General features: G+C 55.2%; 2 protein-coding genes and 1 non-coding gene across 10 annotated transcripts; 2 read left to right on the top strand and 1 right to left on the bottom strand.

Moving 5' to 3' along the window:
• The first annotated feature begins 294 nt into the window (after positions 1–294).
• On the top strand, positions 295–422 carry LOC148182517 (U11 spliceosomal RNA). Its single transcript, XR_015774617.1, has one exon. It is a non-coding gene; the product is annotated as a U11 spliceosomal RNA (small nuclear RNA).
• On the top strand, positions 388–21,530 carry GMEB1 (glucocorticoid modulatory element binding protein 1). 2 transcript variants are annotated; one of them, XM_014258669.2, is made up of 10 exons: positions 388–471; positions 12,234–12,394; positions 13,325–13,407; positions 14,362–14,486; positions 15,278–15,381; positions 15,799–15,953; positions 17,006–17,134; positions 17,837–17,974; positions 19,047–19,169; positions 20,251–21,530. In XM_014258669.2, the coding sequence occupies exons 2-10, from the start codon at positions 12,267–12,269 to the stop codon at positions 20,955–20,957; spliced, it is 1,692 nt and encodes a 563-aa protein (XP_014114144.1). In that variant the 5' UTR covers positions 388–471; positions 12,234–12,266; the 3' UTR covers positions 20,958–21,530. The 2 variants fall into 2 exon arrangements, with proteins under 2 accessions (XP_014114144.1, XP_005529900.1); XM_005529843.3 differs by lacking the exon at positions 388–471 and adding an exon at positions 10,861–10,939.
• On the bottom strand, positions 534–10,734 carry LOC102102582 (discoidin, CUB and LCCL domain-containing protein 1-like). 7 transcript variants are annotated; one of them, XM_088067457.1, is made up of 16 exons: positions 10,515–10,542; positions 7,994–8,098; positions 7,380–7,601; positions 5,093–5,230; positions 4,615–4,666; positions 4,366–4,438; positions 4,066–4,199; positions 3,883–3,920; positions 3,570–3,764; positions 2,751–2,872; positions 2,498–2,666; positions 2,284–2,376; positions 2,004–2,094; positions 1,774–1,811; positions 1,491–1,607; positions 534–1,046 (listed from the first exon to the last, which is right to left on the bottom strand). In XM_088067457.1, exons 2-16 carry the CDS (start codon positions 8,085–8,087, stop codon positions 658–660), a joined length of 1,965 nt encoding a protein of 654 aa, XP_087923583.1. In that variant the 5' UTR covers positions 8,088–8,098; positions 10,515–10,542; the 3' UTR covers positions 534–657. The 7 variants fall into 7 exon arrangements, with proteins under 7 accessions (XP_087923583.1, XP_087923585.1, XP_005529901.3 ...); XM_088067459.1 differs by lacking the exon at positions 7,994–8,098 and having other exon boundaries at positions 10,515–10,734; XM_005529844.3 differs by lacking the exons at positions 7,994–8,098; positions 10,515–10,542 and adding an exon at positions 10,269–10,433.
• Positions 21,531–23,321: the final 1,791 nt, after the last annotated feature.

Below are 23,321 nucleotides of genomic sequence, written 5' to 3'. Positions count from 1 at the left end.
GTGCGTGCCATGGCCCTCTCGCCAAAGGCGCTCCTCCTCTCCGCGCTGCCTCAGGGAAGAAGCATGCCCAGCATGCCCCGCGCGATTTGCATAACCCCGGCCGGCTAAAAAGCGGGGAAAACGGCAATTTTGAGGGACAATCAGCAGAAATGGCCAGGAGAAATAAGATCTAGATGAGGAAGGATAAAAGAACAGACGCACCAGACATGTGTATGGTAGTCTCGGTGCTCCTCGCCCTGACCTAGCCAGTCCACCGGCGCTTTCCCAAGGTGGGTAGGGCCGGGGAGGGGCTCTAAAAAGGGCTTCTGCCGTGCGTGGCACGGGGGGGCCGCGTGCCACCCCCGCGGAATCGACATCAAGAGATTTCGGAAGCACAATTTTTGTGGGGGGGGCTGCCGGTAACCGCTCGTTCCGGCACCCCGGCATCGGTGAAAGGCAGAAAGCGGCTGAATGGAGAGTGCGTTTGTTCTTGTAAGGGGACAGGGTTTGAATCTACAGCAGTGGGAAAGGCGGGGGGGCGCTGCATTCCACAGTTGTCTTTCTATATGCAATATATTTACATAGGATTATTTTAACAAAGCCCCGTGCTACCGCGGGGAAGGTCCTCCTTTACATGCCTTCCCCCACACCCAATATCATGCTGCTGTGTTCCCCTTCTCATAAGGCTTCATGGTACACGTGTGCGAGGGGACAGCGCCCAGGCCACGCACAGGACCCCTCAGAACAGGGGCTGCCAGTCTGCTCCACCCCAGCTGGCAGCTCTCCGGGCCGCAGGGCAGGTGTCTGGTACTGCACCAGGGAGCACCCGGCAGGCCCTGCGATGCTGCAGGTGCTGCGGTGCATCCCAATGGGCTCCGGCTCACTAAACGGCATGGCGTACTCAGGCTCTGGTGGCAGCGGCTCCGCGTACTCATGGTGCTTTCCTGGGATGTCATAGTGGCTCAGGACCAGCGGCAGAGTGTAGCCTTCTTCCAGGAGTGGCTTGAAGGTGCAGGGACCTGTCTGGCTGCTGGGGCTCACCTGCACCAGGTCTGGCTCAGCGTACTCTGAAACAGGGAGGTTGCTGTGTCAGGAGGGTCATGGTGCTGTGGCAGAGGTGGGTGAGGTGGGTTGAAAAACTGAGCGTGTTTGGACTTTCAGGGATAGGAAAACTGCCAAAACCCACCCAGGGCAGGGCACCTCCCCATGGAGACCCCACATTCCTCTGCCACACCACAGAGAGGAGCCCTTGCTGCCCCCAGCAATTTTCCAGTGGCAACAACTGTCATCAAGGTGGACTGCTACTACTAAATAACGTGTGGTGATTTTACAAGAAATTATAATAATCATAATAATTAAATGGGCACGTCTAATTTATCAGGGCCTCCCTGTTGCACAGGACCACGATGCAGGGGAGGGGTCAGACCAGAATAGGGAGGGAGGTGCAAACGGGAAGATTTGGCCCCAGCTCTGGGCTGAGGGACCAGTTCATACCCTGATGTCCCTGTTACCTGGTAAATGGGTCTGGCTGAGGTCCCCTGGTGTGGGGGCCATGGGGAAGGAGGACAGGCTAGGGGCTGGCAGGCTCTGCAGGGAGCAAACCTGGCTCGACTCCAGCTTGGGGTACCCTGGGGAGGGAGAGGAAACCCTCGGTTGTCACAGGCTGTCACCTGGATGTGCACGTGCCCCTGGGGGGTGGGACAATTCTGAGCTTGGCAGCAGCACCAGATAAACCAGCTGCACCCCACGGCACACAGATCCCCGATTTTGGGGAGGAGTTGTGGACCCTTTTACCTTTTGTGATCCCACAGTTCAGCTCCGCTGCTGACTTCCTGCCAAGGGGAGAGGCAAGATGGGGCAAGAAGTCCCAGCTACCCTGTGCCCATCACCCCCCATCTCCTCACACCCGTTGCATAAGCAGCTGCACCCCTTGGGATCTGGTGAGCAGCTGGATGAAGCTGCTGCAATTTGGGGAGGTGATGCTGAGTCCCCCAGGGCAAAGTAGGGGACAAGACAGGACCAACCTCTTCTTGTAGCAGAGGAAAGCCAGGAGCAGGAGGCAGGAGCAGAGGAGCACAAAGCCACCAATGAGCAGCATTGCCAACAATGTGGAGCCTGGGGAGGGAGGGTGGTGTCAGCCCCCTGGGTCCCCATCCCACCTCTTTGCACCCATGCATGCCAGGAGCCCACTTGGGATCACTAGAGGAAAATCAATGTGTTCCCACAGGGGGATGAAGCCCCAGTGGCACCTGAAACACCAAAAGACAATGCTGCACCCCAAGGACAGCCCCCCATGGCACCCACCTGCCTTCTCTGGGTCCAGAGCGATGCCAGAGATGGGGGTGCAGCTGGCTGGGCGGCTGGTGGGTTCAAGGACCTCCTTGGAGACACTGGGCACTATGGGACAGAGCAGCAATGGGGACTGTGATTGTGGGACCACCGCTGTGTGCTCAGGGAGGTGAAGGTCCCAGGAGGATGTTCTGGACATGGGAGTCTGAGCTCCTGTGGAGGGGCTTACCATTGGGACGGGGTGCGTGGACCCGTGCCAGCTGGCAGCCCACCAGGGCCACCTTCAGGGCCACACTCTGATGCCAACTCTGTGGTGTGACACGGATGTAGCGGGCGACAATGGGGGGGATAAAGGCATTGGAGACCTCCCCCTGGCTGTCAGCATTTCCTTCAAACACCTACCGGAGAGGGTGAAGATACACCAATGGCCATATATCCATGGGCAGGGAGTCTCAGCCCTGTGATGTTCTCCCCATGCCCACCTTGTCCTCCTGGCCACTACTGCCTCTGTAGGGTCTCCAATTCTTCCTGTCGCGGCTAGAGGAGACATGGTAGGACGTCACGTAGTAGTTGTGCTGCTCAGAGGAGCCCTTTGTGATGATGCCTATGAATGCAGGAGGGGGGTCCCTGCTGTCAGTCAGGGGTTGTGGGGCTGGGGAAGGGCAGCCCTCTACCCCACTGCCTTCTTCTCCCAGCTGGAATAATCCCCATCTCTGGGATACTCAAGACCCAGCTGGGAAAGGACTAGGAGGGCAGGACATGTCAACTGGCAGAGGGGGATCTTTCTGACCCTGGGAGGAGTTTTGGGTGGCAGATTCCAGTGTAGGACACTCTGGCCTGCCCCCAGGAACCAATAACCTCCAGCCCTGGCTGCCAGCCCTGCATTTCTCCCTCCTCCAGCCTCCGGCCAGACAATGTCCCTATTTTCATCGCTGTGGTTGCCAGCTGCTGGTGCACAAAGCCCCTGCTTTTAGCAGGCTCAGGCCGGACAAAAGATGCTTACTGGCACCAGATACAAGAGCATATTAACTTGTTCATCCCAGAAGTGACTGCAGATGAGGGGGGCAAAGGGACAAAAGGAGGACAGGAGCAGCTGGGGGGGCTCATGCACTCTGCATCCCAGTTTGTACCAGTAAAACCACAGCACAATGAACTACAGTGCATCCTGGGAGTTACGAGGGTGCAACTGCCCTGGCCAGTTTTGTGGGGATCAGTGACACTGGCACAGTGGGAGGACAGTGGTCAGGGTGGCATGGGGGGACACAGGCAGCTGTTGTCCCCCTCTGATGGCCAACTCTCACCTGTGACATTCCTTCGGGTGCCCAGATCCAGCTCCAGCCAGGCAGCCTTGGCGCCGGGTTCGGCTGCCCAGGAGTGGCCAGTGGTGCTGAGTGCTGCCCGTTCGGCCACCCAGGCTCGGTCCTGGCCCAGCATGTCCACCTCGTGCCACCAGGATGAGGCATTGAAAGCGACTATCTCCAGGACATCATCACAGGCTGGGGACAGGAGACAGCAGACTGGGAACCCAAAAACTCCAACCAGGCACATGGGGGTGGCACCAGGTCTGACAGCTAAAATCATGCCTTAATTTCAGGGGAAATAGGAAAAAAATACCTTTGTGGAATATGAGTCGCTTCTCGGACAGAGATCCCCTGTGTGGAAGAACGCAGGGGGAGCATCAGATGTGGTGAATAAACCCTGGGGTCTCTGAAACTGAGGGGTGGCAGTTTCCCAGTGTCAGCACAGGTGAGTCCTGCAGCTCCATGTGGGGTGCAGCCCCAGCCACTCCTCACCCACCTTTTGGAGCGGAGCCCGTTGGCAAAGGCTGACTCATAGAGCGTGATCCCCTTCTCCCGGGACAGGGTGACCTGCCCGCCCAGCTCATCTGCAATCACCCCAGCGTGCACGGCTGCCTTGCACAGCACCGATGTCTGCAGGGAGTGGGGAGTAAGGGCAGCCCCCCAGAGTTGGCCCAAGCACCCCGTGGGGCACCCCAAGGCCACACTCATCACCTCTGGGTTGCTGGGGGTGACAAGCAGTGGCCACACGTGCTGTGGGGACCATCCCTGGCAGGTGCACCATGGTGCCCACACTTACGTCCCGGTAGCCCTGGCTCGGGTTGCCCCAGATGTCCCCATGGATGTCCTTGCAGCCTGCAGGGCAGTACACACTGAAACACATGGTAAGGGGTAGGTGAGGGCTCCCTTCCATCCAAACCCCCTTTGCATACCCACTCTGCTCCCCATCCTACCAGAGGTGTACTTCAGGAGAGGGACAGGGATGAAACCAGGGCTGATTGGGACCACTGCGGCAGGAGCCACCAAAATGGGACCATTCCCCACTCACCTGATGTGCTCCTGGGTGTAGTGGGTGCCTCGAACCAGGCAGGAGACCAAGTCTGCAAGGAAGGGACACCCCAGGGTGAGGGTCCTGCCTGCCCCACAGCACACACCCACTTATGCCCCAGGGCATCCCATTCCCCTTCCCAATCGAATTCTGCTCCTCATCTGGGTTCTGCCCTTCATACTTCCATGTCTGGAGGGGCAGGAAGGGATGGCTCCCTGCAGCCATTGGCCCCATAATCTATGGTGCCTCTGGCACTGCCTGATATTGGGGTGCCACCTGACTTGAGGGTTCAAGGTTCTCAAAGGGGTCCCAGCTGGCTGTATGGCCTGGGGGCTCCCATGGAGAACATGGATGTTCAGGGAGCTCAGGGCAATGGGAGCTCATCCTGGGGTCAGCAAGGAGTTCCCTTCATGCCCCTGCATGGGCCAGGACACATCCCAGGGGTGTCTCTGTGTCCCAGAGCATGCTGCTCCCATACCTGGGTGCTGCGAGGTGGCATAGGACAGGAGGATGCCTCGTCCCGAGCGGTGGCTGCTGGTGTTGAACAGGACGGTCACAGTGCTGGAGTTTGTCACCAGGAGTGGAGCAGAAGGGATGGAGTTCCTACAGTAGGGCCCTGCCAGCAGGGATGGCACCATGGAGAGGATTTGGCATCCCTGAGGATGCACTTGGGCACCTGGACTCCAGGACTTCACCTCCCCTAGCTTAGTCCTTGCCAAGGCCAGGGGGCTCAGGCATTTGGACTCTGCTCAGGGTGGTCCCAGAGTTGTTTCACGTCCAGGGTGGCCTATCCTCAAGGTAGTCTGAGCACCAGGGTGCTGAAGGGTGGTCCCATGCAGCAAGGCCCCATGCCAGGCTGGTCCCATCCTGAGAATGGTCCCATGTTCCAGGATGGTCCTACACCCAAGGTGGTCCCATCCCAAGGCAACCTCATGACAGGGTGGTCCCAGCCCCACGGTGGTGCCATTGCCCTCACTGGGCACCTGCCACCACATCCCCCACTGCAGAGACTGGTATATGCAGCATTATCCCACAGGACCCCAAAATGGGAGCTGTGTCCTTGTCTCCTCCCATGTCCCCTTTCACAGGTGCTGCTGAAGCTGCTTCCTCAACTGTCTCCTCCCCCCATTTAACCCACATTAATTTGCAATTCCATCTCCCTGATTAAAACTTCAGCTTAGCAGGCAGGCAGATTCCTTAGGGACATCTCTTCTGTCCCAGCTAGGGACAGAAGGTGGATCCAATCCCTGAACTGCCACCACCCCCTGTCCCCCACATCGCTCTGCTCTGTATCATGCCCACCACTGGGACCTCTGGGTACCCAGAAATGTATTGAGAAAATGCCCCTGTTGTTCTGGGGACAGGGAACTGTGTCCCTGTGTTCCCCTGGGGCTGCCAGTGACACCTCCCCCCGTGCCTCAGTTTCCCTACCCTGACCCACACCCTCATCCTGCCTGGGTCATATTGAACCAGGAGGTCAATCCCAGGAAACATGGGACACGTGCACGTGGAGATGTCACATAAGTGACAGAACTGAAGTTTGCACAATATGCAGATGAGATGCAGAGGACCCACATGAAGATTTCCCTTCCACCTCTTGCCAGATGCCAGCACTGCCCTGGGTCAGTGGTGCCACCTCTGTATGGATCTCGGTGATACCCTGGGAGCTGGGAATCCCTTGGCTGCCACCCCCATGGGGACCCTGCCTGCCACACCCCAACGGAGTCAGGCCAGGGGCCAGACACCGGCTCTGAGTCAGCAGGACGGAACCCACAGCCTCCGCCTGCTCCAGCCGCTTCCTGAAAAACATCTGGGACTTCTCAAGGACCGGCGTCAGCCACGGGAGAGGGAGTGTAACCCAAGCTCTGTGTCATGCTGGCATAGCCCTGAGGCACCCAAAGGGGCTGCAGGTGCCTAGCCACCTCCCCCAGGCCCCCAATAATCTGGGGTCCCCCCCTCCCTTCCCACATTCCTGGGTCTCAGCCTGGAGCCAGGATGTCTCTTAGCTTTGGTCCCTGAGGCCACAGCAGAGGGGATGGGACCTTGCATGATGTCACCCTTCTGGGGACCAGCCCAGGAAGGGTGAAAGCCCTGAAGAACAGGGAAAACTCCCAGTCTCATGATCCAAGACGGCTCCTTTCCATCCCACATTTCCCATCGCATCTCCTATCCAGTCCCTGCCCCTCACCAGGGCTGCTCCTCCATCCCACCCCATCACTTGATGTTTTCCTCAGCGCTCGTCATGTTCCCAGTGCTGCCAAATCCCTCCAAGACCATTAAATCTGCCTGGGAAATTCCTGGGAAGCGTTTGGGCAGCAGCTGGGCCGACAAATTAATTATTCAGTGGCTGCATCTGGTCCCAGCTGGGCAGTTCCCCACCCAAGCCTGGCAATAATCATCTCCTTGGGTACCCACCTCCTCAGATATATCCCCATTTGCAAATATTACTCTCCTTTGACATCCTCCATCCATCCCCTCCATTTGGGTACCTCCACTTCTCAGGTATCCCCACCCTTGGATGTTTCTCTTCTTTGGATAACCCACTCATCAGATACTGGGTACCCCTCATCCTCCAATATTCCCCTCCTTGGATATCCCCTCCTCAAATACCCCCTTCCTTGGATACTACCCCAGTTGGTTACCCCCCTCCTTAGATATCCTCCCTCCCCATGATGAAATCAGCTAAAACCCCAGATTTTCCTGCTGTTCTCCCTATACACAACATTGTATCACCCCTGCCTCAGTTCTCCCAGGACTCCCCTTACCATAGGCAGTGCCAGTCTGGGTGTCAGTGAGCAGCAAGGAGCTGTGGGCACAGTGCTCCGAGGGCTCCAGATCCACATCCCCGAATGCCAGGAGTAGGGAGGTGCCCGCAGGGGCTTGGAGCCGCCAGCAGCACATGGTATGGTTGGGATATGTGCCTGGGTAGTTCTTGGAGCTCAGGGTGCCACTGTGGGGTGTCAGCAGCGTGTGGCCACAGCCATTTCCTGCAGAGACACCGGGGAGAGGGCTCAGACAGGCTGTTCCCTGCCTCAGTTTTCCCCCCTAGTAAGACCCCCCCCAGAACAACCCCATGGCACCTGCAGCCTCTTCAAATGTTTTCCTCATCCAAAGCATCATTTTCTGGTGGCTTTTCTGGATGCCACTGGTACTGGGAACTGTCCACAGCAGGATCCAGGGATGAAGCTACCATAGTTTCCCCCACAGCCACCCAGCACACCCCTCTACCTTCAGCTCCTCTACATCTCCCAGTCCAGGAGAACCCCAATTTGGAGGGATGTAAAAGGATTCAGGGAGAGAATATTGCCACTCCATGGCGCTGTACAGCACTGGGCAGCCCCCGGGACCCTCTGACTGCAGCCTTGACCTTGAGAATAACCTTGGGCAGCTGCATCCTCATTGTCTCCTTCCCAGGGTGATGCCAAACACCACCACAAAAGGGGCTTTTCTCTGGGCTCACTGCCTCTGGGCATGAGGGAATATCCTGGAAATAAGCAGAAAGCACCTGGCGTTGAGACCTGGCTGGAATTTCTGGGCAGGATTGGGGTGCAGGGAAAGGGGGTAGGCACCACTCAGCCCCATTGTGTGGGCCGGGTGTTTGTAGGAGTCCAGTGCTCAACACCTCCTCTCCACATCCCCCAAAAGCTGTTGCTCCTGCCAAGCATCATCCTGGCACAGCCAGACAGAAAAGAGATGGGTGGGCATAGATTTGCCCAGCCTTGGCTCCCCTCACTGTCGCTGGGAGACGACACAAAGTGCTAGAAAGGGAAAACCCTGCAGGGATAAAAAAAGGGGGGCTGGAGGTGAAAGCTGCCAGCATCCCCACAGAGCCCCCTCCTCCCCAGCCTGTGGGAAGGGCTGGCATCCAAACTGGGGGCTTATGCTGTGGGACTGGGAGAAATCACCAACTTTATCCCCTTCTAGGCAGCATTAGAGCAGAGCTGGAAAGGATCAGGCCCTCCAAGAGTAGGGGCTGGGGGGGGGGGGGGGCAGTGGGGACCCCAGGGCTGCCAGGACAATAGCTCCCAGAAGGGGTGCTCTGGTGGGGGAGAGAAATTTGGGGTCTTTAGGGGGAGTTTCTAGCACAGAAATTTGAAGCCATTGGGATCTACGTGGAAAACCCTCTATGGCCAGGACAGCTGGACACATGAGCCCAACTGTGGGGGTCTTGGATGGATCCTCCCCAGCTCCATATCCATAGTGATGGTACAGAGGAGCTGTGGGGACCCATTCCGGGAAAAACCCATCCAAGGAAAGGAAATCTTCGTTAAAAACATCATAGTGTCACCAGTGCATGCCGGGAGGGAATGCCAGAGATAAACTGAGAACTACAGACACTCCTGGGAATTTGGCTCCAAAGATGCTACCAAGGGGCCAGGAATAGCCAAGACAGAGCCACAGAGGACTTGCCCCCAGCCATGGAAACTTTACTCCCCTCCCAAAAAATGCAAAAACTGGATTTCTGGTGGGTGAGGGTGAATTCACGGCCAGACCCCGCTGGGGTCATTCCTGCCAGGGATTTGTTTGTTTTCTTAAAGGATGCAATAAAGACACAACAGGGCGATGCTCTGATAAAAGCCTGTCGTGCTGCCAGCCCCGGGAAAGCTCCCCCACGTCCACCAGTGGGTTTGGGATAAGGTGGAAACCCGTTGCATGATGTGCCCCAAATCACACTTGGGGGACGTAGCGGGATTCTGCCTCCAGTGATCCCAGCCTGTCCCCGTGCCTCAGTTTCCCCTCGGGGAGAATAATGCTTTGGATGCTGTGTCGTTTCCTCGCTCTTGGATGAATTAGGGACGAGGGAAACACGAACTTTGGGATCACGTTTGGGTGAATATTCCCTCAGGGTCGTCCTGGACCCCTCGGCTACAAATCCCCCCAGGAGCGACGCTGCCGGGCTCCGCGGCATCCCCGGGATGGAGCCCACTGCCCGGCTCTCCCGGTTCTGCATATAAACACCAGCGATCCTCTTAACCCGTGGATTAGGGGTTCCCTGCGAAAGCCCTGCAGGCGGGATGGAGACGAACGCGGTACTCTTGGGAACCCCGGGGTACTCGCCACCGGAGGCAGGGACAGAGAGAGCTGTAAGGGCTGCGGGGAAAATGGGGGGTGCAGGACCGGCGTGATGCGGGGGTGGTGGGGACAGGGACAGAGCTCGTCCCGTCCGGTACCGGAGCAGAGAGGAACTGGGGACTCCGTCCTGGACCAGTACCAGGACAGACGGACGGCGAGGACCCCATCCAGTCCGGTACCCGAACAGAGGGATGGCGGGGATCCCGTTTCGGATCGGTACTGGAGCAAAGGGATGGCAGGGACCCTGTCCCGGATCGGTAACGGGACAGAGGAATGGCAGAGATCCTGTTCCGGAAAGGAAGCGGAGCAGGCGAACCACGACGATCCTGTCCCGGTGTGATCCGGTCTGGACACAGCGGGGAACCGTTCCCGGTAGCCCATCCTGGTTCGATCCCGTTCCAGACACAGCGAAGAGCCCCTCCCGGCCCGTCCGGCCCCCCTTCCCAGTTCCCATCCCGCACCAAGTTCCAGTCCCATCCTGGCGAGGGAAGCAGAAGCTCCGGGCTGGTGGGAGTGCGGCTCCTAGTGCCGCGTCCCGGTGTGGGACGTCCCGCCGCCAGCGCTCCGCAATCAGCACTCACCGTCCTGTGCGCCGGCTGAGCGCAGCCCCAGAGGGCCGAGCAGGAGGCAGCGGCGGACCAGGACCAGCGCCAGCGCCCCCGAGGTCGCCCCGCTGCCCACCCGCATCATCATCATCATCACCACCATCATCATCATCATCCTCCGCCGCCGCTGCCCCGGCCCCGCCGCGGCTCCGCAGCGATGTCGCCCCGACCCCCCCCCGCATTGCAGCGCCCATTGGTTGTCGCCGTCCGACCCCGCATCACCATTGGTCTGCCTCGTTGTCAGTCGATCGGCCCGCGCGGCGGGGGCAGTGTGGAATTCGGCGGGCCGGCCTTGGGAGGTCCCGGTGGTCCGGCCGGGGCTGGCTTGGGGCGGGAGATACCCGGTAGCGCGTTCCACGACTCGCTTCTGAGACCAGGGGGGAGCGAACCCTGCCGTGACACCCCCACCAGCAACTCGTGGGCTGGCGAGTGAAGCCACGAAGGCGATACTGCCGGCGGCCACCAGGGAGCAGCACAGCGCCGCGTGCTTCACCGGTCGGCCCCTTTAAGGCAGGCGGTGGCCGGAAGTGCTGGCGGCCGAGGCCGCGGCGGGCACTGCGCATGCGTTGCTGCTGCCCGGCCCACCTTCCCCCCCCATCCCCCCGTTCCCCCGTCCCACAGCCCCCGGTCTCGGCCGCTCGCCGACGGTAAGGCCCAGCCGGCGCCGCGCTACGGGGGCCGGGAGGGACCATGCGCCGCGAAGGGGCGGGGCGGGAGGGGGCCTGGCCCCGCCGAGAGGGGAGGGAGGGGTCGCCGCCGTACGTGCCGGCGCCGCTGCCCCGAGGGCGGTCGACGCGCGCGCGCCGCTCGGGGGGGGGGGGTAGCGGGGGGGTAGCCAGCGCCGTGGGGAGGGCGGGGAGAGGCCGCGCCTCCTCGCGGGGGCGGGCCACCCTCCTCGGCCGCCGTGCGCGCCGCGGGGTGGCCGCGCGGATCCCAGCTCACGTGACCTCTCGACCCCAGCTCGGCGGAGGCGGCGACCCTCGGACCGCAGCCCGGAGAGCCCGCGGGGGCCGGGGGGGGTCCCCTGTGCAGCCCCCTCCCCCTCACTTAAGGCCTCGGCGCGATCGCCCCCGCGATTTGTCCGTGTCGTATTGACCCCCCCCCCTGCGCCAGATATCCTGGGGAAGCCCCGCCGTCTCTCGCGGGGTCCCGGGTGGGTCTGTCTTTCCCCTCGGAGCGGGATGTGGTGCGGGGACCCGCGGAAGTCCCACGCCTGGAGCCGGGTGGGCGCGTGGCCCCTGTGCCAGCGGCTCCCCAGGTTTGACCTGGTGTATCCCGACCAGGGCCACCCGCCAGGAGATCTTGTTATGAAAAGAAGCTGTGGCTGCCCCATCCCTGGAAGTGTCCAAGGCCAGGCTGCATGGGGCTTGGAGCACCCTGGTCCAGTGGAAAGTGTCCCTGCCTATGGCCGGGGGTACGACGAGATGAGTTTTCAGGATCCTTCTCACCTGAACCATTGCACGATTCTGAGATTGGCTTTCCCAGCAGCTGGTAGACCCCAGGCTTGCAGGGATGACTTCCAGCCCCACACTATAGCAAAACCACCTCTATGCCTTGTGCACAACCATAGGCACATCCCCTGGGAGTGCAGCTTCTCCAAGACCCTTGTCAGGTCCTCCTGCGCTAGCATCACACCTTGACACCAACTTCTACTGGGAAGGATCATCCACAGGCATGCTCCTGGTAGTGAGGTATCAGCGCATGCTGGGGTGGACCAGAGCATCCCACAAGGGTGGTTGGAAGCACTGCTGGCCAGGACCAGCAGGAGAAGCTTTGTGTTGGAAACACGTTCTTGCCAAAAGCCATCCATGTGGGTTTGTTCCTTGGTGCCAGGTTGGGGGGCTCAGAGCTGGAGAGAGCTGCTGGCTCAGGAAGTTATGAGTGGGATGACACTGGTGGGATCTGCCTCTGGGATCTGTTCTGAGCTCTCATGATCCACAGGGAGGAGAAAACCTCGCTGGGCTCATGTGAGAGATGGCGAATGCCGAGGTGAGCGTCCCTGTGGGTGATGTGGTGGTTGTACCAAGTGACGGGAATGAAGGGGAGAACCCGGAGGATACCAAAACCCAAGTGATTTTGCAGCTCCAGCCAGTGCAGCAAGGGTGAGTAGGATGGTACTGGTGTGACTGGGGGGTGCGAGGTGGGATTGGGGGAGCCCTGTGGGTTTTTGTGGTGTAGGGACGGAGTGTCACTGTGTTTTCCAGGTCTGCGTTGGTTTTGTGCCACGCAGGGGAGAGAGAAAATACAATAGATTAAATCTTTTTGTGTGTGTGGCTGTCACGGGGCCACCGAGGGCTGAAATTCTCCTGTGAAGCTGTGTTGATGCAGTGCTCCCTGATCGTGGGGGCAGTGTCCCAGTCCTTCTCTTCCTTCTCCAGTCCCAGGGTTGGTTTTTGTCACAGTGCAGCTGCTGGATGCGGTGGTCTGTGTGTTCAGACCTTCAGGTGCCTCTGTGCCAGCTCTCCCCTAAAATAATCCTCTTCTAAAATAAAGTGGGGCTGGGATGTGGAGGGGACTTTGTAGCTCCCTCGCAGCTGCTGCAGAGAGTAGCTTCATCTTCACTCTGGATCAATCAGGATGGAAAAAAAATGGCTCTAGTTTGATATTTGCAGGGCAGGGTGGCTGTGGGCCTGACAGTTACCTCCCTTTGTGGTCACCTGTGCTGGGTTGTCACACAGGGCTGGAATGGAAATCCTGGGACACATGGCTCTGCTTTCTGCTGTCGAGGGTGGCAGAAAGCAGACAAAAAGGCACAGGGAAGCCTGCAGAGCTGCCTCAGTGGCGTTGGCAGAGTGCAGGGTGGGATGACAGCACTGGGAATGCCTCTGCATGTGTCAGCCCTTGGGATTGCTAGTGTTTTGTTTTATTAGTGTTCGCAGAAAATTCCAGGTAATTGAAACTGTATCAGACAAAATTAATGTCCCTTGAGGACTGGCCAAAAGAAATTTACTGATTTTTTTTAACCCTGTGCTGTGAATTCTAATTTCCCGTGATTTATATAGTTTGTTTATGGATGGCCACTTTCACCACAGGATTTACCAAGAGGGCTCCGAGGCCAGCGCCGCTGTGGTGGCTGTGGAAACGCACACCATCCACAAGCTGGAAGAAGGGATTGGTGAGTTCCCACTTGGCATGGATGAATCCCCTCCTGTGCAGGGCTGGTGCCTCCAGTTTGCTGGGCTTCCTTCTGGCTCTGCCCCTGCAGATGCTGATTCCATGATATCCGTGATATGCATGGATATGGGTACAGGGGCTGGGCACATTCTGGAATAAGAATCTGCTGTTACTGCTTGGTCTCAAAGTAACAGAAGCAACATCCTGGCTCTCCTGCAATGAGTGATAAGTGCTCCCATGGGGTCCAGGGGAGCGAGGATGTCACCCTGGTGTGCAGACACTGGCAGCAGGAATGACAGTGATGAGGTGGGTGGCTGAAGCGTCAGGCTCTGGTTGTGAGGTCTTTGCTGAACCAACTGTCCGGTGGTTTGGATTGGACGTTCATAAGAACCGAGCAGGTTGGCTCCAAATGTTCTCTGCCATCCTGAGCAGTGTGGGGGAAAAGGATCCTGTCACCAGGTGCTATCACTAGATCTTGACTAGAGTTCTGGTTCCTGTGTGGGTATGAGTCTTTTGGCAGGATTAGCAGAAACTCTGCACATGAAGAGAATATCTTATCAGTAAATATCTGATATTGTTGCTAAAGAGATACCAGAGCTGCAAGAATCGGAGAGATATCTGTGCTTCAAATTTTAAACCATTTTGTTGCCACTTAGATTGTTCTCATTTACACCTCCCCCCTTAGAGATGTGTTGGATTTCTGATTTCATGTTTCCTTATAGATGAGCTTCATTTGGAGCATTGTTATACCAAAAAAGCAGATGCCAGTTGCTGTTAGAGTTAATCTGAACTAATTCTGAGAAGATGAAGAGAGGACTGATCCTGAACTGGGATCTGCCCTTTTTTTTTTGGTTTCCCAAGTGCAGGTCTCACAACCTATGAGCTTCCAGCTCCTGCCTTGTAGGATTGGAGCTTCTTGGGTGGAAAGTTTCATTTTGAGCTGTTCCTCCCTCAGACCCCAGCACCCTTGAAACGAGTGAGGAAATCGAGATTGCCTATCCCATCACCTGTGGGGAGAGCAAAGCCATCCTTCTCTGGAAGAAGTTTGTCTGTCCAGGAATTAATGTCAAGTGTGTGAAGGTAAGGGAGAAACTCACAGTGGATTCCTCCTCTGCTCTTCAGCTGTGCTATTGGCCTCCACAGGAATTCCTGGGAAGTTTTTGTGTCTCAACCTGAGTCCTTTGATTGTTGGTGCTAAAGTTGTTTTTTGATGGGGAGAAGCATGGAAAGAGTGTATTAAGGAGGGAAGGATATTACCCACTTTGTATTTCAGTTGTGTTGGCCCTTGAGGAGGGACTGAAGGCAGGCAGGAGATGTGTGTTGACATCTGGCAGAGCTTTGCCTCCTCCCTTTCCCTTGGTGTCCTGGTACTCCACTCCTGTCACTTCCCTGACAAGCAGGTTGCATTGAGAAGGGAAATCTTGGTGTTACCTCTTCCCACCTGGGAGCATAGCAGTGTGACAGCAAAGTCCCTTGTGCTTCTGCCCCTCAGCAGGAACTACTCAAGTCACTGGAGTAGGGCAGAACTGATGTGTCAGCTGGATGCTGCTGGGCCATTTGATGTAACAGAAACTTCCTGTAATGATCTCCAGAATGACTATACGTGTTCATAGGAGATGATTTGGTTCATATAAAGCCTTCAGGGCTGTTCTTGGTTAGGGCTGTGAATGCCTATGGTTGGCAGGGCATCTCTACAGACATGCTTCCTGGAGCTGTGAGCATTCCTGTGCCCAGGCAATCAAAGCTGGGGGGATCTGAGAAGCAGCTCCTCTCTGGGTGGAAGCGGGAGCTCAGGTGAGCTGTGTTGGATGTCCCAATCCTCCCAAGTGATATTACCCTGTTAGTTGAGCCTTTGCTTGTCTTGTTGCCAGTTCAATGACCAACTGATTAGCCCAAAGCACTTTGTTCACCTGGCTGGGAAGTCTACCCTGAAGGACTGGAAGAGAGCCATTCGCCTTGGAGGAATCATGCTAAGGTATTTGACCCTGTCCTGCTTCAGGGCTCCACCCCTGCAGCTGCAGGACCCCCAGCAGGCATTTTGTCTGCTTTGCAGTCCCCAGGAGGCCTCTTGGAGGCCCACAGTACCTGGCCAGCAGCCTGTAGAGATCCTGACCCCATGATGTGAGAGTCAGGATCCCTCACCCTGGATAGAAGTGTCATCGCCTGGGGAACCTGGGGTGGAACGGGACTGAAACTCTGTATATGTAGCTGGGGATCACTTGTGTTTGCCATTTGTAAGCCTTGCAGGAGATTTTTTGGGTGCAGAGTGGGCAAGAAGGGGATGTCCCTTTCTCTTTGCTTCCCATGGCCATAGCATTCCCAGGTGGAATTCCCATTTGTGTCTAGGCTGAGATTTGAGCTTAGCCTTATTCTATCCCCACTCCCTGCACAGGAAGATGATGGATTCAGGGCAGATTGACTTCTACCAACACGACAAAGTTTGCACCAACACCTGTCGAAGCACCAAGTTTGATCTCCTGATCAGCAGTGCAAGAGCACCAGTGCCAGGGCAGCAGAGCGTGGTGCAGACTCCAGCCTCAGCTGATGGTACGAAACCAGTTACCAGTGCCATGGGAACTTTCCTCTGATGCTCCTCTCCCTCCTACACAAGCTTTACACCTTCTCCCTGGGCACATCAGGGAAGTCGCACCAGGAGATTGCTCTAGCTTCTGGGAAGGAAAATGCTTCTCGTGTCTGTTTGGAGAAGTCTTGGCAGCATCTGTCAGGGAGCTCTGCTCTGCGGGACTGGGAAGGCTGGAAAACTGCTGGCATCAAGAAGCTGCTTTCCAGAGAGGCAGCCTTCATAGCCAGAAGGATTGAAAGCCTTGCAGGGATCAAACACCTGTGAGACCTCACACAGCATTTTCTGATAAATTTTCCATTTGGGAGTCTGTTTTAAAGGCATGAGTTGGTCTCAGGAGTGAATTTAGAAATGTTGTCCTCCTTCAGAACATCCATGTACAGGATGTGGTGGGTGGATGTGATTTGATTGTCATTCCAACTGCAAGTTCTCAGTGATCCTGTGCTCCAGAGTAGAAACTGATCTCTTTGCTGAGGTTAAGGGAGAAGACTATTCCCAACTGTACCATATCATTAAGCTGGATAGGTTACATTTCTCTGAGCCCCAGGGTGGATGACATGGCAGAGTTGTCCTTAGGGTAAGGAGAATCTCTTGGAAAGCACCGTAGCCAACTTACAGTGGCTGCATGTTGGTTTAGTCCCAAATTTGATCCAGAAACTTAAAATTGCATCAGATCAGTTTCTCTTCTGTAAACCAGCTGAGACCCCAGATCCATTTTGTGGGGGATTAGGGGTGCAGAGCTTCCTGTGAATGATACAAGGGGAGAAGGGTGGCTGGGCTGAGCCTTATTTGTTCCCTTCTTTATTCTGATCCCTTTCTGCTCCCTTGAGCCAGGACTCCACTGTGCAAGGCACATGGTTTTCCCTTCAGAAGTCCCAGTGCTTTTCACAGTCACAGTTACAATGAGAAGCACAAACCTGGCCCAAAGAGTGAAAGAGAGCCTGGGGAGAGCTGAGGGTTTGGGAAACAAAGCAGGGATTCAGGCTGTTGGACGGAGCTGATGGAGGCTTTCTGGCAGGGAGCATCACCCAGATAGCACTGTCGGAGGAGAGTATGGATGAGGGGATCGAGTGGAACTCGGCTCTGACAGCTGCTGTCACCATGGCCACTGAGGAAGGCATGAAAAAGGACACGGATGAGATCTCAGGTAAGTTCAGGCTGCTTGTTGGGTGTTTTCTTCCCCTCTCCTCCCCTGTTACATTTTGGAAACCCAAATCCTGCAAATAAGTAAATTTTGGGCAATGACAAAGCTGTCCCCCAGCCCCTTGGATCTCCAGCATTACCCAGGCATCTAGGCTTTCTACAAATGGAGCTCCTCAGCACTGTAGGACTTCGGCCCTGGCCTCGTGGCTGATGGATGATCCCTCAGATCAGATGTTACTGGTTACAGTGAGGAGCTTTTCTGTTTTATTCCAAGGATGTGAAACACATCTGCCAGCCTGGAGGCAGGCTGGAACCAACAAAGAGCAGAGTCGTGTTTGTTCCCTGTCAACTCTCTGCTCTGTCTCTCTCTGGCCTTGCATTCCCTTGTTGTATCAGTATGGAAGTTGAGCTAGAATTTCCTCAAATAATGATTTTAAGCTCTGCACCTTGCAAAAATGTGAAATGTTGCCTTGGAAGTCATGGACTTGCCTAAAAACCTGTTCCTGATTTGCTGCCTGAAGTCCATTTTGCTTGATTTTGGGTTGGTTATTTTTTTCACATGTCCTGTCCACCCCAGTAGCCAAATTACCTTGCAAAGGTAGTAACCTTGAAAAGATACACTTGCCTGAGAAGTTTAAGGTGGCCCTGTGGGAAAAATGCCAAATGCTTGCACATGTTGACTTCTTTTCCTCCTCTTTTGTGCCAGAGGACACACTGATGTTTTGGAAAGGAATAGCTGATGTGGGGCTGATGGAAGAGGTGGTGTGCAACATCCAGAAGGAGATAGAAGAAGTCCTAAGAGGTGTGCAGCAGCGGTTGGGTCAGTCTCCCTTCCAGATAACAGGTAGGTTGTGAGGAAGAAACTTCAAAAGGACAGTTGCGGGCGAAAAGAAAACAAACGACTGTGCTAAGGGTCCATTCCACCATGTGAAGCTGGTGAGTCAGGATGGGGAGCGAGTTCCCACTCATTTAGCTGAGTTGTGGGAGCACAGTCTGTGTTCTCAGCCTGCCCAGCTGTGAAGTACCTTTGCTTCAGAGCACAAGGACACAACATTCCATGCTGTTCCCTGAGCAAAGTGACCCTGGCAGCTTGCTGGGAACATCAGATGACTGCCCACAGCTCCCAGCCCTCATGGAAGCTTTCCCAGAGTCACTTATACTGGAGTTACTCAAACACTTCCCTGTCACACTGCAGGCTTAAACAGGTCCTGCCCCCTCACTTTTCATTCTGCTTTCATTGGTGCCAGAAAACCTGTTCTGGGGGCTGAACCAGAAACAATGAGGAAAATTACCTGGGTTAAAAATAATTCCCCTCCCCTTTTTAGGGTTATTTTTAACTTGGATCAGGCTCCCTAATCTGGTTTGACACATGCCCCTGTGAACACCTCTTGTGTTCATGCTCTTCCTGAAAGAATATCCATGTAGCCACAAACTTCATTTTACCCAGAGTATTTTTTTTTTTTTTAATTTTCTAATTTAACTTTGGACTGGCACATCTTTGAGTCTGGTAGGTGTCAGGTTTTGGGAACTGTGAGTGATTGAAGTCAGTGGATTTTATAGACATTTTGTACAGCTTTCAGTGGAGCTTGGCACATTAATGACACTGTCAGCAGCATGGGGTGATGATTTGTAGGTGGAGAGCTCATTTGTATTTCTGTGATAACAAATTGCACTTTAATTTGCAGAAGCTAGGAGGAGCTGCTTGAGTGCCACAACTCTGTCCAATTTGTTTTATCATGTGAATGGAATTATTTAATCCAGGGATGTCAGAAGATTGAGGGAGTTTGGTTTCCCTTTTTCAGCTAGCTCTTGTGAAAGAACAGAGAGAGTTTTAAAGAGCAGTAGAAAAATTTTGGTGAAACAGGAGCATCTTTTGAGTGCCCAAGTTGTAACATCCCTGTGCCCTTTCCTTGGAGATGCTGCAGTCCTGAACAATGTTGCCCATACATTTGGCTTAATGGACACAGTCAAGAAGGTACTGGACAACAGGAAAAACCAGACAGAGCAAGGAGAGGAGCAGTTTCTTTACACACTGGCAGGTAAAGTGCCTACTAACAGTTCACATCCTGCTGCTACTCTTGGGAATGGACATGACTTTCCTTCCACACAACCCCAATGAATTAGGGTTAGTGTTCAGTACAGGCTGCTCCAAAACAAGTGCATCCCAATCCAACCCTAACCCTTTTCTGTCCTAGGGCTTGCATAGAATTTCCTCTCTCCCCAGCCTCACAGAGAGCAGTTACTTGGGACATTGGACAGCCCAAAGTCTGTGCCCTTTGCTGCAGCTGGGGTGCTGTGGGCATGTGTCCAATTTCCCTCAGGATTTCAGGGATAGAACCTGCCAGCTCAGTGCTGTGCCATGGTCACCTGAGCCATGGACAGTGTTGTGCTGTACCCAAACTAATAAGCGTCTCTGAGTATAGGGTGCTGAGCTTCTCCTTGTCTTGGCTCTCAGGGCTATCTGCTTGTCTTGTGGTGCTATTGGGCATCCTGCTCACTTCCCCTGAGGTGAAGCCACTGACTGACCTGGGATCCCCAGAACTGCTCACTGGATGTGCCTTCCTCCTCACCACATCCTGTAGGATCTGTTGTTATCTGAGATGTCCTAGTCCCCTACTGCCCTGGATAAATTAGGTCATTGTGCTACTTCTGGCACACAGTGTTCCCACTGACAAGGGTTGAGGGGAATGTTTCATTCACCCAGGCATCCTGCTGGCTGTCCCCAGTGTAGGTGCTTGGCTCCTGGGGAGGTGACCCAGCCAAGCTCAAGAAGCAATTCCAACTGCTGGGGGGGTTTATCCACTCTCCCTTGCAGGTGGGTTTAGCTTTGTGGGGAGCAGAAATGTCCATCTCCTTGTCAGTAGCAGTTGCCAACAAGTATGGAATATTACCTGTGTCTTCCCCAGGTGCTGGCAGCTGGAACATTGACCAGGTTTATGTGGGTGGCAGGAGAACCTACCCTTTTCCTTCGGTGCCATTTGATCTCAAGGGAGAAGCCAAGATCAGGCTCACTGGGTGGTTGGGTGACTTCCTGTCACAAACCTGGGAATGATGGTTCTGGAGCCCCAGGAGCTCCTACTTAACCTGGTGTGATGTGTTGCTCAACCATTACCTTTGCAGACCTGGAGCGCCGGCTGGAAGAACAGAAGAAACTTGCCAGGGACCAGAAGGCCAAGTCCCAAACCATCCAGAATGTGGTGCTGATGCCCATGAGCGCTCCCAAGCCTCCCAAGAGACCCCGTCTGCAGCGCCCAGCCTCTGCCACCATCCTGAGCCCCTCCACCCCCATCCAGCAGCCTCAGTTCACTGTCATCTCCCCCATTGCCATCGCACCTGTTGGACAACAGTTCTCTGTGGGCAACATCCCAGTGGCAACCCTCAACCAAGGCTCCAGCCCGGTGACTGTTCATACCTTGCCGTCTGGCTCCCAGCTCTTTCGATATGCCACTGTGGTTTCATCCTCCAAGACCAATTCTTCGGACACCGTCACCCTCCACCCGTCCTCCAGCCTGGCACTGCTGAGCTCAGCAGCCATGCAGGACAGTGGGGCCCTGGCCAATGTGGCAGCCATGGTCAATCCCGTGGAACTGGTGGCCATGGAGTCTGGCATCACTTCCACCATCCAAGCTGTGGAAGGCACCTCGGATGATGGCCAGACCATCATAGAGATTGACCCAGCGCCAGATCCTGAGGCGGACACCAATGAATCAGAGGGCAAAGCTGTGATCCTGGAGACAGAGCTGAGGACTGAGGAGAAGGTGGTGGGAGATGTAGAAGACCATCAGCACCAGGTCCATAATGTGGAGATTGTGGTCTTGGAAGACTAGTGGGGAAGGCACACATCAGTTAGGGGAAGAGTTGGGAATTTGTTTTATTTCAGGCTTTTTTGTTAAGCATCTTTTCCAGTCACCCCATTTGTTAACATGGATATTTTCATTGTACTGTATATATATATATGTATATATACATATATATATGTGTGTGTATGTGTAAAATGTTGTTTTTTAAAACAAAGCTGACAATACACGTGAGACATCGACAAGGCTCTGTCTCCGTGGAGCACTGAACAACACCACCTGTGGCAGGGTCAAGGAGAGACTGGATCTTTGCTGGACAACCCAACCCGGAGGATATAGCCATGCCTCGGTGCTTCTGCTCCAGGGCTGCCCTGGCCCAGAGACTTTATTTGAGAGATAATAACGCTTGCGTGTGGATGTGGCTATGAAAAGGGGTGACAGATTTGGGGTGGAACAGGTACCTCATTTGTATTTTTATTTTACCCAGGGAAGGGAATTCTGTCAGACCCTTCACTGTCACCTCAAATGGGATTTTCTATTATTTTTCTTGCTTTGGGGAGGCCAGCAGTACAATGAATTTACTGTCCGTGTTCTTCTCCTCCACCCAAACTGTTTTTATATCTATTTTTTGTATTTGTTTGCTCTCTCCCTTCCCTTGTCCAGGTTTCTCAGCTGCAAAGCCCTGGGACGTTTTCTCAGGGTCCCTGTATCCCTATCCCTCCTCTTCCCATGGCACTTTTCCCACATCCCTTTCCCTGCCTGGCAAGGCTGGGTGCTGCAAACACCGCTTGAAGACTCCGAGATCACTTCAGCCTTTTGTATAAGGCAAAAAATATCAACTCAAGCTCAAACCCAGATCCTTCCCCTTGGCTGCTCAGTGCCGCAGGGACCTTTCAGGGTGTACAAAGCATGTTGTGCTGTTGCTTTCCGGGAGAGCCAGATTTTGGATTGGGACAGCTTCTGTTTACACTGTGTGCTGAGGCTGCTCCATGCTTGTCGCTACTCGTTTGGTGGTTTTATTTTTGTATTATTTCTTCTTCTGTCTTCCTATAATCTCTTGGCAGGGTTAGAACTGGCACGTTGCTGAAATACTGTGCACCCCGCTGTTTTCCCTCTTTCCCTCATCTTTTTTGGTGGTTGGAGATGCATTTGGGGTTTGCCACACTGGGAAAATGGAAGGGGGGGAAGCACCGGGTGGCTTTAGAGCCACGGAGGTTTGGGAGGGCTGGGAGGGTGGGAGCTGCTTGGCTGGAAATATTAAGCAAAACAACAGCAAAGAAAACACCTGGGGAGGGTGAGGGAGGGTAGGAAGATGTGTTTGGCTATTTTTTTGCATTAAAAGGAAAAGTGGAATTAAGCTCCAATGGAATTTTTTCATTGGAGAGGTGAAAGGCTGTGCCTCCAAAGCCCTGGGGACAGCAGGGGATGGACAGAGATTCCTGAATCCCAATTTGTGAGGGGTGGTTGCTGCTGCTCTGATCTTGGCCCCTGGGAAGTGTTTCCTGGCTTGGGGTGGAGGTGGAAACAGCTCCCATGCTCAGCCTGGAGAAGTGAAGGATCCAGAGAGACCTCAGAGGCCTTTCCAATGCCTAAAGGGGCTCCGGGAGAGCTGGAGAGGAACTTTGGAAAAGGGCCTGGAGGAGCAGGTCAAGGAGGAATTGCTTCCCCACTGCCAGAGGACAGAGAATTGTTCCCTGTGAGGGTGGGAAGACCCTGGCAGAGGTTGCCCAGAGAAGCTGTGGCTACCCTGTCCGTGGAAGTGTCCAAGGCCAGGTTGGACAGGGCCTGGAGCAGCCTGGGATAGTGGGAGGTGTCCTACCCATGGCAGGGAGTAGAATAAGGTGAGCTTTCAGCTCTCTCCCAACCCAAACCAGTCTGGGATTCTGTGGTTTTGGATCAGGGATCTACCTCCTTCTATATGCAGCTACCTTCCCTCCATTCTCCTCTGGTTTGCTTCCTTGCTTCCCTTGATTGAAGGGGAATGGGGACCTTTAGGGGACTCCCTTCCCCAATCCAGGCATACAGCAGTTCGTGTCAGGTCCCTGTTGGAGCTGTTCCCGTCTCTTGGCCGGGAAGAGGGGGTGAATCTGGGCTCCCTGTTCACTGTACACCCAACCAACACCAGGTAGCCCCCTTGACCTGGGTCGGGGTCCCATAGGACTGTGATGTCCCCTGAGTCCTCTGCACCCTGGGGTGCTGGACTGGGCACAGGAGGAGATAAAATGTCGTGGCGCGACAGGATGAGGTTGGGCTGAGCCCGCAACCGGGTCCTGAATTTGGCATTTTTTGTCTTAAAACCTCAGTGGGGCCGCCTGGCCCTTTAAGAGATCTCCCACTTCCAGCCGAACGGGGGCGCTGCTTCCCCCGGCTCCGGTCCTCCGCCGTCCCGGCATG

Source organism: Pseudopodoces humilis, chromosome 27 (genome assembly GCF_049639895.1).
Source record: "Pseudopodoces humilis isolate 2021_Gansu_Grassland_sample_001 chromosome 27, ASM4963989v1, whole genome shotgun sequence".
In the NCBI taxonomy this organism is placed as follows: domain Eukaryota; kingdom Metazoa; phylum Chordata; class Aves; order Passeriformes; family Paridae; genus Pseudopodoces; species Pseudopodoces humilis.
The sequence above is the reverse complement of the archived record's forward strand: the minus strand, read 5'-3'. Positions and strand labels throughout refer to the sequence as shown.

Excerpts from the sequence above, each read along its gene's own strand:
- GMEB1 (XM_014258669.2), top strand. The coding sequence starts at position 12,267 with ATGGCGAATGCCGAGGTGAGCGTCCCTGTGGGTGATGTGGTGGTTGTA. Across the intron at positions 12,395-13,324 it reads CTCCAGCCAGTGCAGCAAGG|GATTTACCAAGAGGGCTCCG; the intron begins GTGAGTAGGATG and ends CTTTCACCACAG. Across the intron at positions 17,135-17,836 it reads GGACACGGATGAGATCTCAG|AGGACACACTGATGTTTTGG; the intron begins GTAAGTTCAGGC and ends CTTTTGTGCCAG.
- LOC102102582 (XM_005529844.3), bottom strand. The coding sequence starts at position 10,407 with ATGATGATGATGATGGTGGTGATGATGATGATGATGCGGGTGGGCAGC. Across the intron at positions 4,439-4,614 it reads TACACCCAGGAGCACATCAG|TGTGTACTGCCCTGCAGGCT; the intron begins GTGAGTGGGGAA and ends CATGTGTTTCAG. Across the intron at positions 2,667-2,750 it reads GTAGTGGCCAGGAGGACAAG|GTGTTTGAAGGAAATGCTGA; the intron begins GTGGGCATGGGG and ends CCTCTCCGGTAG.